Source organism: Anopheles aquasalis, chromosome 3 (assembly GCF_943734665.1).
Source record: "Anopheles aquasalis chromosome 3, idAnoAquaMG_Q_19, whole genome shotgun sequence".
NCBI classification, from domain to species: Eukaryota; Metazoa; Arthropoda; class Insecta; order Diptera; family Culicidae; genus Anopheles; species Anopheles aquasalis.
Genome location: NC_064878.1, coordinates 38,686,564 through 38,701,563, shown reverse-complemented (window position 1 = coordinate 38,701,563; position 15,000 = coordinate 38,686,564). Strand labels below are relative to the sequence as shown.

Genomic DNA, 15,000 nt, shown 5'->3' with positions numbered 1-15,000 from the left:
CCGGTGGGACCGAAAACCACACACAACACGAAGCTAAGGGGCTGATATGGTCTCTCTGTTTCTCTCTCTCTCTCTTGAATTGAACGGAAGCAAGATCCTCGCCTGTCCTTGACGGTCTTTGTAGGGGGCTCGTATGCTGAAGAGAGGGAGAGGAGGAAATGGCTACAAAGTTCGCGATGTTCTTTATTAAATATTTTTATGGCACTTTTGCTGTTCACCGCCCTGTGGCCTCGTATTCCGTCAGGCCTATTTGGTGAATACCCCCACAGAGTCCCACGCCAGGTAAGGGATGTGTTTTGCGATACGAACTCGAACGTGCAGAATGCCGATACTGCCGGAACACTAAGTGACCATCGTGGTTGCTTTGGGGATACGGCAAGACAAATCTCCTTCCCCGGATTCATCCCCCACGGAAGGCCATATGTTCCGTGGCAGGATCTGACGTGAACCATGATCCGTTCCGGCTTAACCTCACAAATCTGTGTTTTGTTGTTGGTTCGAATTTAAGGCGCCTTTATGTAGCGGGGATCGCCGTGAGGCTTTTGGTTCGTGAGGCTGAGTTTCTCAAACAGCAGTTGCTAGAATTTAATCTTTTCAAACCCATAACTTTCGTCCGCGGAGCGTCGTCTGGGTCGTTTTGCACGAATGTTTTCGTGGAACACCGTGGAACACTAACCATCCTTCTTCGTCACCTTGTGATGACCCTTGCACGCGTTGATGATACGCACACCGAGACATCGCACTCGGTGATTTAGTGCTCTCGACCTGAGAGTGATTAAAGAGACAGTTTCGAGTGAACTGGTACCAAAACAAGGGCAGCAAATCGCACAAAAACAACAGGCGGGAACTAAACACTAATGAAAAGAGTTGGCACGAGCCGCGACCGGGCCACAAATTCTACCGTTCTTGCCGCATAGAGAATGGAAACTTTTTCAGCCTTTCAGCCGGGGGTATCGAGGGGAATCCCCTCCTATATTTGATTGCGTTGCTACCCGCCCCTCTCTTTCGGTGGGTAACCTGAAATAACTTGAAGGAAGATGTATCGTGCGATGGGCCCGCTTTCGTTGTTTCCAGTTCCAATCCATACCATTAGTGAAGGCGGTTCGGATTTGCTTTTGTGAGGAGGAAGTTTGCGAATATTGCGAAATCACGTAGCCGCGACAGTTCCGGTGCATCACCCTTGTCCCCTGATCGTGGACTTTTGGGGCCCAGAAGTGAACGAAAAAAAAAGAAGAGAGAAGCATCGGCGTGGAAGTATTTCGATGAAAGAGGAGGGACGTATTTTCGGGGAGAAAAAAAAGGCAAGGCGACAGTTTCCCAATTTTTATTTAATCCTCAATCCGGCTTTGACCACATCCGGGGTTCCGGTTGGACGGGATAAATTAGAGCCGGATTCGGCCCGGAACAAGGAGTTTTCGTTTTTTTCTTTTCCCCCTTCCGTCGCACACTTTGCCAAAGACAAAAAAGAACAAGAGACCGACCGAAAGAGAGGACGAGTATGAGGGGACGAGATTCAATTATCATATTCGTGATGATTGCCCAGCTTTGCCAGCTAAGCCTCTCGGAACGGCGTGGCCTAATACTAGTGGCCGGCGCGATGTCCCTTCCATGTCCGATGTCCTAACTTCGTTTCACTCACCTCGTACGTTCGGGTTTAGTGGCTCATTTGCGTTGCGAATGTATTCCTCTCGCGACTCTAGCTATTGACGACGGCTTTTTGGTCACAAAGTTTTAATTATAACCCCTCTAGGAACTACGCCGCCTTATCGAGCGCTTCCGCGTGGAGCGCTGGATAGACGTGGAGCGAACGATTGGACTCATCCCGGGGCCTAAGACACACCGACTACCGGACTCATCTGTTTGAGTTTTCACTAGAGGGGCCCCAGAGTCTATTGCCGTTCGGTCAACCAACGTCAGGGCAAAAGCGCTGGAAGGAAACGGATGCTACGTGATCTGCACAAGAAGTGTCTTATTTTTAATAAGTGACTTCCTCGTCTAACCAGCTAGCCAGTGTGTGCGAAATGATGGCGCAATCGGCGTACGAGCCGATACACTACCACTCCTGTGGCTGTGTCCTTGAGAGGCAATCCCGGGCAGTCCCGGGAAGCATTCCGGACGCATTTCTTCGTTAAGATGCGATCGGGTACGGTGACGGTAAATTTAGTCCGCTTTTGAACGCTGGTACACGACGACGACGACGACGACGACGACGATGGCAATTGGAAGTTGTCACTTCGAACTTGTGGCAGTGCCATACTGGAACTGAAGCGGCCATGTACCCCATGCATAGGTAATGTGGTGGTAATCGTGTGCCGGATCGGTCCAATTATGCGATACAATCCAGGACATTAAATCGTTGTTCCGTGAGCCTTGCATCCCAACCCGTGCTGCCCAGCGGCTGCTTGATAAGGGAGGGTGAGAGGCAGATAAAGAAATAAAAATGGTGGACTGGACGCTGAAGCGTAATGAGCTGCATTCGCACCACATTTGCATATTGTAATGGAGGAGTTATCCGGTGAAATAAATTATTGGCCCGTTTGTGAGGTGGCGTCGCAAAAGGGAATCAGAAGTTGTGGCAGGGCTTCACTTAAATCAAACGCTGGGACTAGATTTGCAGCACTAGGTTGGGTGAAATGATGTCAGTAACGAATTGGAAGCAGTCTTAATCAGAGTTTAGGCATCGTGAGTTCGTGAGTTTGTCACTTTAATGAGGACTGGTATCAATGAAAGGATGTTTTTTTTTGGGTCGATGGCATGGCAAATTCTCGAAATGTCTTTCAATATTTCTTGAAAAGATTGATTTTGTGGTGCTTAGACTTCAAAATTTAGAAGATATTTAGCGGGCTTAAGCGATTAAAAACAGATTTATTTCCATGGAAAATAACTAGTGTTTAGCAGGTGAATTTGAAATAGTACTGTGTCACGAAAGTAAAGTGAATTTCGATTTATTTTCTAATATCCTGTTTTATTCCTCCTAATCAATTTCGTCCCCTTCAAAGTAATCCCTCGTTGATTAAATGCACTTGCGTCAACGGATTTTCCAGCTTTGGAAATACTTGCTAAAGTGAACTTAAGGGATGATCTTCAGTTACTTCTTCGCAACAGCTTGAATCTATTCTATCATTTTAAGACGGTGTCCCCGGAGCAGTCCGTTGGGTTTTTTTTAATAGCTAGAAGCCAGACGGTACCAAATCAAGCGAAAGCGATGGAGTTGGAACGGTATGACTGGAGTTTTTGGCGAAAAAGTCACGGAAAACCAACGCTAGTCGCTGGTACCAACGGTACCAGTCGAGGACGAGGACGATGAGGACGTTCTTCGTCTTCAACACGTTCCTGACCTTCCTGGAAGTGTTTTTCCCACTTGTAAACATTTTTATTTAACTTGCCGTAGTCACCAAAGCCTTTCTGCATCATTTTTAACGCATCCGCAAACCAAGTTTTATGGAAATTCTTTGATCCAAAAATTTGGTCATAGCGAAACACGAGGAATGCACTTAGTACCACACAAAAAAAAGTTATACCTAAAATACTAAACATTATTTTGACGTGAAACTTGGCATGAATGTTAATTACAGTACAGACAAACTACAAAAAACAGTAGTATACGAAGGCATTGTTGACTCAGATGCATTACGAAGTTATTTAAGTAAATTTCTCGTATAGAGCAGAAGTGGCGAATATTTTCTGAATTCTTTTAGTCACCTTCTGTGTTCATGATCCCTACTCTTACAGTCAGATTAGTTGAGAACAGAAATTTAAATCTGTTTACAATAAAAAGAGATTATAGCTGCTAAAACACAAAAGAGTTCGGAAGAATGCTTTTGTAGAACTTAACTTTTCATAATTTTTTTATAGGTTCATGGCAGTGGTTCACGTTGTCTGAATAAAACAAAATATGAATCCAACTATGAATGGTCAAAAATGGCGAAATCATTGCTTCAGGAGACCGGTAATTGGAAACTACAATACAAAATACATTATTCAAATTCATGCTTAGAATTTCCTGATAATTAATTCCGATTAACTCTTATCCTCTGACAAATGCTAACATCACTCCATTTTCCACTATTAGTGGTTGAAAGACATTTTTCATAGTGCATCGACGTGTATTTAACGCTGGATTTCATGGCGATGACGATGAGACCAATCGGTCCGATGGTTTATCGTTACTAATAATTGGAAGATTAACTCTATAGTTTCCAAATCCAATCCTAATTCCACAAGGATTACATTCCAACCATTAAATTTCCGACCACTGTCCGGCCGGCTGCCCGTTACATTCCATTCAAGTATTTACAAAATACGACCATTGCCCTCGCTGCACCCTGGCCTGCATACCATCAATCCGTTATCACACATATGCTTCCTCTTCCCCGGTGGTGCGCGTGCATCGAATTTAGTTTACTGATGTTTTGGCTTTCCATTTTCCCACCGATGACGCAGCCTTTGCAGCTGGCCTCCCCGTGGGCCCCGAAACCAATCGAAACCGCGCATTAGTGGACAAAACTCGAACGGCAAACCGATTATCGTCGGCGTCGGAGAGAGTAGTGACCACCCAGGCCCCGGTGCTCGCTCGGGAGTATTTATTAGTTGTTTGTATCGTAACTTACTTTCACGCTTGAATCGGCCACACGAGAGCGTTTTTGAGGGGGAGCGAAATTTGTGGAGTGGCTGACTAAGGCCAACTCAGGTATCGCGCAGTAGCACGCGCCGGATCGGTTTTCCGATTTGCCAGGACACTCCATCCCACGCCGAATGGCTCGCCGTTATTGATGGTCGTTAATTTGATGTGCCTCCCGTGCCCGTGTCCGTGTTTGTGAATGCTGGAGCATACTACATCAAGCGATCCAGTCGGAGTCTGGTGGAAACGCGAAACGAACGGCATCCCATCCATCCAGACTCCTCGAAGCGGCCTCCTTTTCCAGTCGGAGTGTGGCGCGTGGCGTGACGTGGCGTGCACCATTAAATTGATCCTCCGAGCGTCCGGATGAAGTTGTACGTTTCCGGTTCCGCTCGGCTCGGCTTTGGTGAAGCCAATTGCCAACCTCACCGGGTCGGTAGTCCAACTAGTTTTTGCCCAAAGTTTTACGACCCGACCGGTGGGATCCGTTGTGCCGCTCTCTGTAAATCGGATCGAAATTAGTTAAATGTTCCGACGGATGAAATTAATTACCGGCCGGTTAGGAAATATTTCGTTCCATTTAAAGACAGAAGGGGGGGGGGGGGGGGAGAGGAGAGATCGCTTACGTGTATGTGTTTTCCCACGCACCACATTCATCCTGGAGAAGTGATATGTGTTTCGTATGGTATCGTTGTCCGACAGACGGATAGACGGACGATGGTCCGTTGGGCAGGTAAATGAGAAAAGTTTACCGAATTGAAATTGAAACTAGTGTGTCCACTGGGGGCTAGGTGTTTTGGGTCAGGTGCAGCCGAGTTCAGCAACCTGGGGTTGGCATTCGACTATTCGATTATCTAGCGTTGGGTTCAAACCGTTGCCAGTCTCGTAGGAGATAAACGTTTTAGTTTTCTCCGGGACGGGAGTACTGTAAGTTTAAGTTGTTTCAAATGAGTTCTGCCTAACATGTGAACATTACTTTGCGCTCTCAGTTGAGATAACAATCGAATTTCAATCAAACATATCAATGGAGATTTGTTCGACTTGCACCTCAAAGATCAGGGAGTTGTGAGTTATTGATAACTTAATGGAGGTGCTAAGGTATTTAATTTGTTGTGACATTAATTTTTTACATTTTTTCATAAATGATGATCATTTGAAGTATGTTGCGTCACATTTTAGGATCAATCGAATCGTAAAATTTTAGGATCAAAATGGCAAAGATATTTAATTTAAAAAAAATCACACCTCAAGCACTGACTCAAAGCATCGTAGCAAAAAAGCTACTAGACCCTTAGGAAGTTTTACAAATTAACAGGGCATTTTTTTCAGAACTGCTCAGATTGCATTAAAAAATTTGATATTTTTTTAAACAATTCTGTGAAACTTGTTTTTGATGCATAAACATTAAAAGCATCACTTTTACAACTGGAAACCGCTGCCAAAAATTGGAAGAATAGCAAAAGCACAACGGGGATACGTGAATAAACTTATAATTTATGAAAAGAATATTGATTTGTATATTTGTGATGGCCCATCACTCAGTTACGATGGCCACCGTTTTTAGTCCGAATCAAAAGACTCGTCAAAGCAGGAGCAAAGCGACGAACCCGGTTTGATCATTCCGTCACCATCATAGAGTGATCACTTTTTCAACTTCAAACCGTAGCCAAAAATTTAAAAATTCATCATCAAAAACTCACAAGGGCTACGAGGGTAAAATAATATATCTAAGAAAAGAATATTAATTGAAATATTTCTGATAACCCATCGCGCGGCTACGATGGGCACCGAATAAAATATATTTTTGCAGACACGCATTTATAAATTTGATGCCACGTATGAAATTTTTAACAAATCTTCCCCAAAATACAACAAAATATTTTCTTGAAAAGTAATGCTCTAGGCATGGCAGTCATACAATTATTCCTTCATAAGTAATCGTCAAAATGCGTCTTCATTCGACCTCATTTTAACTTTGGCCCCCAACCCTTAAGATGATCTTGCTACTTTTATTATTATGGAATTGGGATTCATTTGCAAATTACTTTCAAATTTATGTTGAGCTGCAAATGCGATTACTGATCACAATGTTCATTTCCCCTTCCTTCTCCACTCCACAGGTCCAACGGCCGACGAGGGCAATGCATCGGCGACATCGAATGGCAACGAGCAGCAGCTGCAGGTGGTCAGCGGTGGCAGCGTCAAATCGGTGGCGGCGGCATCGGCGTCCTCGGTCGCCGTTGTGGCCAGTTCGGCCGCCGGCATCGTCACGACCGCCCCAACGATGGTCACGGCCGGTGGTGCACTGATCAGCGGACTGGAGAAATCGGGCGTAACCATCTCGGCCGAAGCATCACGCGCTCTCCAATCGCACGCAATCCAGATCCAGCAATCGCACATCGTCCCGACTGGCACTGGCCACGGCACTGTCACCGTTGCCTCGCACCATCAACCACAGCAACACAGCAACATCATCCTGGTGCGTGGTTCTCGCTCCGAGAACGGTCAGATCATCCTACAGAACACGCACGAACTGTTGAGTCTGCTCGGGGACAGCGAAGATAAACCGATCTTCCTGCAGCACCAACGGCTGACATCGCAATCCCACACCGGAACGACCGTCACTGGCAAAGCGACCGGAACGACGACGACGACCATCGCTGCCAAGACACTGGCGGCCGATGGTACAACCGGTGGTAGTACGATCCTTTTTCAACCGGCCATCAAAGATGGGACGGGTACGATCTTGCTGCAAGCTCAGGATGCACTGAAGAAAGCGACCGGAGCAACGATCGATGTGAGTGGAGCAGGGCAGACGACTGGTGCCAGTACGACGACCGGACCGATTTTCCTCCAACAACGGCTCAGCAAGAACGGAACCGAAGGACCGATCTTACTCCGTACACTCAAGCGCCTCGATAAATCGCAATCCATTCTGGTGATCCGCAATGCAACCACAACCACGAGCGGTGGAGTTGGTGTTGGTGGCGCTACGGCAACGGCCGTGTCGGCTGCTAGTGCTGGACTTTCCGTCTCGACTGCCGGTGGTGCAACGTTGGCAAAGGTGAAACCGATCGCCACTCCAACGACGACCGTTGTGACGGTATCGGCAGCAGCAGCAGCAGCTGCCGGTGGTGGTGGATCAGTGGCCACCAGCAGTGGATCGGTCGAGGGAGGCGCCAGTGCACTGAAGGCGGCCCGTGTTGCTGCGGAACTGGACGGAAAGGAGAAGAAGGATGCATTAACGAGCTCGGCAACGGCCGTGACGACGGCCACGACGGTCAAGGTGGTTCACAAATCCAACAACACACCCTTAGGCACAGGTAAGTTCCCTCTCCTTGCTGGGTAAAAACCATAATTTAAAGTGAAATGGTGAACTGATCAGATGAGGATCACGTTTGATGTCGAATACTTGATCTGGCATCTGGCAGATCATGAAACGGGCCGGAAAAGTACAAAGAAGGATTTGCATAAAAAAAAACTCTCAAAATATCGGGATTAAGAAGCCAGCCACCGGGGCATCGGCCGGCCTGGCTTGCTTCATAATTCATCTCCCGGAACCAACTCGCAAGTTCGTGGAATTCATTAATAATCTGAGCAAATATTGATAACGAACCGATTCCCCCCCGGGGGGTCATAGGACGCAACTTCTGTCAGTAACCGGTGCCGGTCATGCCGCTCGCCACCGCCGAAGTGGAAGTGAAGAGAGTTCGCTTCAACGGCGACCATCGAGTTGGTCGCAGGCCGAGAGCCAACATCTCATAAATTATGTGGCGAAAGTGAAAAACAATACAGAAGAGGGAGATTCTGTTATTTTTTGTCGGTGGCGGAGGGTGGAGAAGGTCGAAACATAAATCAACCCCCAAACCAGTGCTAGCCATCCGATCGGGACTCTTCTCTTTTTCTATCTTTGGGAACAATTTGGTGCAATTTGCTTCGTACCTTGGACCTTGGTTGGTTCGTTTGCATGTGGCCAAAGAGGAAATTTGGAAAATCAGCAGCAGCAGCAGCACAACATTTGTTTGTTGCAGTTTGTTCCTGGAAAAGGAAATGAAATTGATTTTCCGTCTGTCGCGTGAAAGTAAAATTGATTTCATGTTTCGTGTCTCACAGGAAAACCTTTGGTGGCAAGGGTACCGGACGGGGAGTTGAATTAATTCTCCAGCACAACACCTTGTGCCAGAGGCGCTGGCAATGCTTTGGCTTTCGATTCCGATTCTGCTTAGCTTAGAGTCGTTTGATAAATAGAATAATACGAATGTAAATACTGTTGCTAGAGACACCTTGTTCCGTGTCCGTATGCTCAATTTCCATTTCGTAAAACAAAACAAATTGCACTTGCTCTCAAAGGTTAACGAAGAAACACAGGAGGAAAGGGAGTGAATTGATTCCGGGTGGCAAATTCAAAAGAAAACTCAATCACAATCGATAATGGCCTCTCGAGTGCGATCGCCTTATCGCCTTTGTCGCCTTATGGAGAGCAGCAGAGCAGAATGGAAGGATTTGCCGAAGGCCTATCGACCCTCGATAATGAAAGCCAAAAGGATCAAAGCCGAACCATGTTGCTATTGTTATTTCTGCTCGAAAAATGCTCGACAGATCGGAGAGACACAAGGGGAGGGTAGTTTCAATTGAGTGGCAACAGCTTCTTGGCGCAAGGCAGCAGACAGCAGACACAGCTGGCCCAACAAGCCAAGCGCCAGAACAATAAGATCCTTTCGGTGAGTTGGGCTATGCAAATGGGCGCGCTGGGGGATGAACCGAACGGAACGGAAAATGAAGCGACAAAGTATTGGACAAATCGGTTTGATTTGTCGCTTGATCCCCGATTGCCACATGTTGGGGTGGTGTTTAGGGAACCGGTAGGCGGTTCCGGGATCCCAGGGAAAGCAATAATTTTACCAGCTGCCGGCGTGGTCCATTAATCTGGCAGCAATTGAAATAAGATTACACAGGCAGGGGAGGAAGTCGCGATGAGGATGGTTGGATTACTTGCTTTTAACTGGTAGCTATCAGCTTGTTCGATCGATTCGATCGATTGACATTGGATTTGTGATGGTTTTGTCATTTTGCGTGCCATCAAGATGCGCTCATGAATGTTATTTAGTGATTTACGCAAAGAAATGAACGGATTTGCACCTTTCATTCTCATTCTTTGTCATTAGCTTTATTAGCATTAGCTTAATTAAAGCTTTCATTTTTTTTTCTTTAGAGATCTCCAGAAAGGTGAAAATTACTTTGGCAAAAACATTTTAATTGTTTCTCTAAAATATGTCACTTTACATGAAATGAAAACCACCTCAATCTCACCTTCACTTTACATTGAAAACTATTTAGGGGGGCTTCGGTAATTTCTTATCAAAACAAGGATCATTTTTGACGATTTTTTGTGGCGTAGCCATTCAACTTTTTTCTTTTAAATGGCATATTAAACTTCAACTTCAACAGTTTGAAGAATATTTAGTTCTATTTTGGGGAAGTTTTAATAAAAGTTTCATCCATAGCATCAATTGTATGCAGGTGCGTCTGCGAAAAGATACTTTTTACTGTACCCATCGTAGCTACGTGATGGGTAATCAGAAAAATACAAATCGATATTCGTTTGAAAGATTATAAGTTTATCCAGGTAGCCTCATCAAGTTTTTGTTGAATTTCCTATTGCTGCATAGAGCCTTGTATGAAACGCGGATTTTCAAAAATCTTTAACATTGTCACTTTTGCTTCGATTGATCCAAAAAATTTACACAATATTTTTGAAAGGATCAGCATTCAGGGAATGATGTTAAAAATGTGAAACAAATCACAAAAAAGAATGTACCGAAATACCCTCCTTAATAACATCATTAAAAGTCCTGTAAATCCCCGTACCGCTACGTGCTGTGGCTCGTCTCAACCATAAAACAACACAAAAATCATCGTACATTAATCAAGAGTAACCTCTTCTCTGTTTCCGACATCCGTGCCACAAGGAAGCTAAAAAGTGGAAAACAATTCCCCTTAAAAGTCGTCGAAACAACTTCCTTCCCCGAGCAATTGTGCGCAGAGTAAGCAGAGAACAAATCAATAGTCCACAATCACACCACTTAAACCGTGCTGTCCAACACACGTCCTCCGCTATTTGTATCCTGGCTGTTGCTGCTGCACTCGCTGTTACTGTCGGTAAATAAGCTGTTCCATAAAAGTAAACTGCAGCCCCGGGATGGCACCGGATGTAACAGATTTGCCAAAACCCATTACACAAGCTCCGGAGCTAGGAGCCTCGGGCTTTCTCCTGATTCTCTTTCTTCGGTGCCACCGACACACCGACCTCAATCGTCAATCTCCCGGCCAATCCCCGGGCCTGGACCACCCGTAAGACAAATATTATTAAATAAAATCATCACTCGAAGCATCTTGCAAGGGCAGCAGTGCAGAGAGCTTTGCTAGCAAACCTCATCCATGCATCCATGGACTGGCATGGACTCGCTGCCTTTGGTTTCGTGTTCTCGTATACTCGGAGAAAGACAAATTGTTCGCGGCCAGTAGAAGTAACAGTAGTGGAGAGAGTGAGAAAACTTCTCTGAACGCTGGAGGTTTGCGGAAAGTACAACCGAAAAAACTTCAATCGAGAATCACTTGAGGCAAAAGAAGTACTTCTCGCTTTGTGGCAGCACTGAGTGAGTGTCGATGTGAGACGATTTGCGAGATGTGGTGACGGTGGCCAGAGAAGCTGGCAGAGAAGCAGCAACGCCGAAAGACAGACAGAGAGGAGTCAAAATATTGTGGCAGCGCCGAAGGGACACCGAAGCGGAAGGAGGATCATTGTGAAGTGAAAAAGAAGCATCGATAGCAATACAATCCCGCCACCGGGGTCTTCATGGATCGGGGCCAATCGGGGGCGGGAGCGGGGGAGTGAAGTGTTTATCTCTGGAGAGTGCGGCAGGTGGAACTCAATCGCAATCGTCAGCAATTTTCGCAAGCAAGCGAGTCGCTTCGCCAGCTACACATTTCTGATGCCGTTTGCAGAACGGCATCTCATCTTTTTATGGAACGCGTCCCGGGACGGGCCGGGCCCGGCCCGAGGACTCTTCCGGCTCATGACTCTGACGTGCTTGAGGGTGGTGCTGCTGGACCCCTGGCCGTTTCGCAGTCTGTGTTTTTTCTTTGGTTCGATTGGCACTCGCTGACGCATTTGCTCACGGTGGTGGATCGCAATCAGTGTTGTAATACTTTTGGAAAAGATTGCTTTTTGGGTGTCTTTTCACTAGATCGCTAGCTTGGTGAAGGTGGTTTTGCTAACGTGTATTAATATTTCAAAACAAATGTTCGTCTACATTCTTTACTTAGGATGATGGCCCTTTACTTGGATTAACAAAAACAAAAAAAACACACCAACACCAATGCATTTCGGGCCCATTCCAATCACAAATGGCCGGCCTTGGAGGATGCCGGAACCGCGCACCGTTTGGGGACGGTTGTGCAACAACCAATCGAACGAGAACGTGGACGGCACTTCGTTTGCAGCCTCCTCACGTGCGCCGGGAAAATCCTACTTTATCAATTTTTGAGCGTAGACCATTGGCAAGCAAAATTGAATTACTAATACCACCGAGGTCGATCGGGGTCCTGTGGTGGCTATCGACACTCCATGCCGCGACCTTCGTCGTCGTCGTCGTCTGGTCGGTCGGTCGGTCGGTTGGTTTGGTTTGGCCTTCTGTCACCCATCGGTGGTGCCAAGGGCATACACCACTGCCGCCCTTCACATTCACAATAATCTCCATCATCGTTGGTGTCATTATCGACACCATCACCATCATCATCGTCATCACCTTCGACCAGCACCAGCAGCAGCAGCAGCAGCATCGATGGAGCACCAGATTCGTTCGTTCTCGCACGAACCACAACCCCTCAGGACAGAGCACCAACCTTCCAACCGACCGACCCACCGCCAGTCTGGATTGGTTGCGTGTTTTTCCAGGTTTTTCTCCTGAACTTCCCTTTTTGGTGCGCGCGGTCCGCACTATCGGAGTTCGGTTTTTTTTTGTGTGGCGATTTTTCGTTCCCTATATCGAACCTGGTGCTCTCTCTCTCTCTCGCTCTGTCCGTGGCTGGTCTGGTCTGGTGCAGTAACCAACCAGCAAGCACCGGCGAACAGCGATGTCGAGCGCCTGTCGACACTTGCCGCTTCCGGTACCAATTTGGCGTGCTAATGAATTAACTTGTCTAAATAAGAAATAATTAGTACATGTGATGCCATCGGCCACTTCCCTTTTTTTTTCGTGGTGGACCTTTCGCGCACGTTCTTCTTCGATTGCAATGGAAATTCTACGACGACGACGGCGGCGGCGATGATGATGAGACGTTGGGTGGACATGGCTACGGTGGAGTTCTACGTCGCCAGTCGACAAGCCGTGGGGCAAGAATTCAATTTGCGGTCTGCCACTACCAGCGCGTACCATCGCTACCACTCCCTTTCCCCCCCCCCCCCCGGGGGGGCTTGGCCAATCAATAATTAATTGAATTTCGTGCGCACTTCCGTTTGCCGATACTCTACTGACCACGGAAGGTGGTCAGGATTCGATGAGCGTGCTGAGCGGCCGAGCTCTGGTTGGTCACTGGCGCCTATGGCTGGAGGATTGTGGGAGGATTTCTTATTCTGTACTTTGTCTCTTTCGTTTTCTCTTTAACAGCGGCCTCTAGTACCCTTCAATTAGTCGACGAGGGCTCGAGGATAAATTTGATCTAATTCGGAATTACGTATTCATGAGGGCGTTTTTATTGCGTCACGGGTTTTATATTTTTATTGGCGTCGCTTGGCGTCAACAGCACCAGCGGAGGATGGTTGTTTTGGGTGGAGGATGGCTTCATAATTTCTCTTTCGTCGAATAATGGTCGTTTGTGCATTATTGGAATGTTAATGATAAAAATGTTTCACATCCTGTTTTACTCTGTTGGGCAAATCTGTTGTGTTGATAATGACCCTCAAATACAGGGTCCAATTGAGATGTTTGAAAAATCAAGAAACCAGCCTTATTTATTCTATATTTCACGCCCCAATCACGAAATAAAATACTTACCAGAGAGGTGGCATAAAATTGGTTGACCAGATGGACCGAGGAAGGATCCAAACGGAACTTCGGTTCATAATTGAGGGATTTAATATGAATCACCTTTCATTATTTGTCATTTTTCCGACAAACAACTCTAGCAAAAACAGTAATTCATTTTGCATAAAAGCATTCCTCCCAAGGTTCTCCCAGAATACTCCCAACTAATCTATACAGGATACACGGAAAACTGGAACATATAACCTTAGTAGCCGCAAGGCAAAGGGCAATAACCTCAGAGTTGCTAGCGAACATCTTCTTCAAGAACGATAGAACATTGGGACAATTTTTACTATTAAAAGACATATACTTTTTAGGCTTTTGCTTTCAATGATTTTTTAATTTTCGTCACTGAAAGACTTGCGAAAATTAAATGAAAATGAAGTGTTAGGTGTGTAAGCTAGTTTGTTAAACGATTTAAAAAAAGGTGTGTAATATTTTTTTCTAATTGTGCATTGAATTTTGAATTTTAATATAAGCCACTTATATGGAAGAGGTTGAATGGTTTAGGCGTTGAGAGTTTTGATTGACAGGTAGGAAAAGAGCTCTTTCTTTCCCACCAAGGACCACCACTGCCAGGTTTCTTTCCCACCAAGAACAAAGGTGGATCTTTCTCTTGCGCTTCTCCGCCGAACAGGAAACACGCGAACAGAAAGGCTCCCGATGCAAACGTACGATCCCTGCGATCACGAATGCTGTGTGAAGCAGTGACCAAAGGACGATCCCGAAAGGTTAAAATAAAGTTTTCCGCATTCCCAAACACAGCATTTGGTGCCGTAACCAGGATGCTGACCCATGCACCCTTGGTAAGACAGTGTAGTGCCTGTGTGACCTCAAAAGGACCCAAGTGCTCGCGGTAAGCCGGTGGAGTGTTGAAGGACATATGTGCCCCTGTGCCCGTGTTGAGAGTGTAAATGGATTGTTCCCGCAGTGTTGATAAGGAATCACCTCACACCGTCGCGAAAGGCTGAGCTTCAGCAGAGTGTTGCATCAATCGCTCTCATTTCAAGAACCACCCCGTTGATGAATGCTACGCTTCCGGCACTCATGCTGAGAATTTATCCCAAGCGAATGGTGCAAGCTGAGTTTGGTATCAGTCAATTTGCATTTGCAAAATGCCTCCGAAATGTCTTTTCCCAAGGAAACAGCATCAATCGCTGCAACGTTTCCTTTGAAAGGAAGAACTATCCTGCATGTGTCCCGCTTGTCACGTGGAAAGGCATACTCTTATCAACTTATATGGATCCATCCACCAGGTGGAAAGTAATAAACACTCGAAAGTTGTGCAGTAAT

General features: G+C 46.2%; 1 protein-coding gene across 5 annotated transcripts in view; it reads left to right on the top strand.

Annotated features, from left to right (window-relative positions):
* Positions 1-15,000, top strand: part of LOC126579119 (uncharacterized) — a 196,420-nt gene that overhangs the window by 72,654 nt on the left and 108,766 nt on the right. For all 5 annotated transcript variants that reach the window (XM_050242427.1, XM_050242431.1, XM_050242430.1 and 2 more), the window contains exon 4: positions 6,742-7,944. In XM_050242427.1, coding sequence (XP_050098384.1) covers positions 6,742-7,944 — 1,203 coding nt within the window. The remainder of the gene's footprint in view (positions 1-6,741; positions 7,945-15,000) is intronic.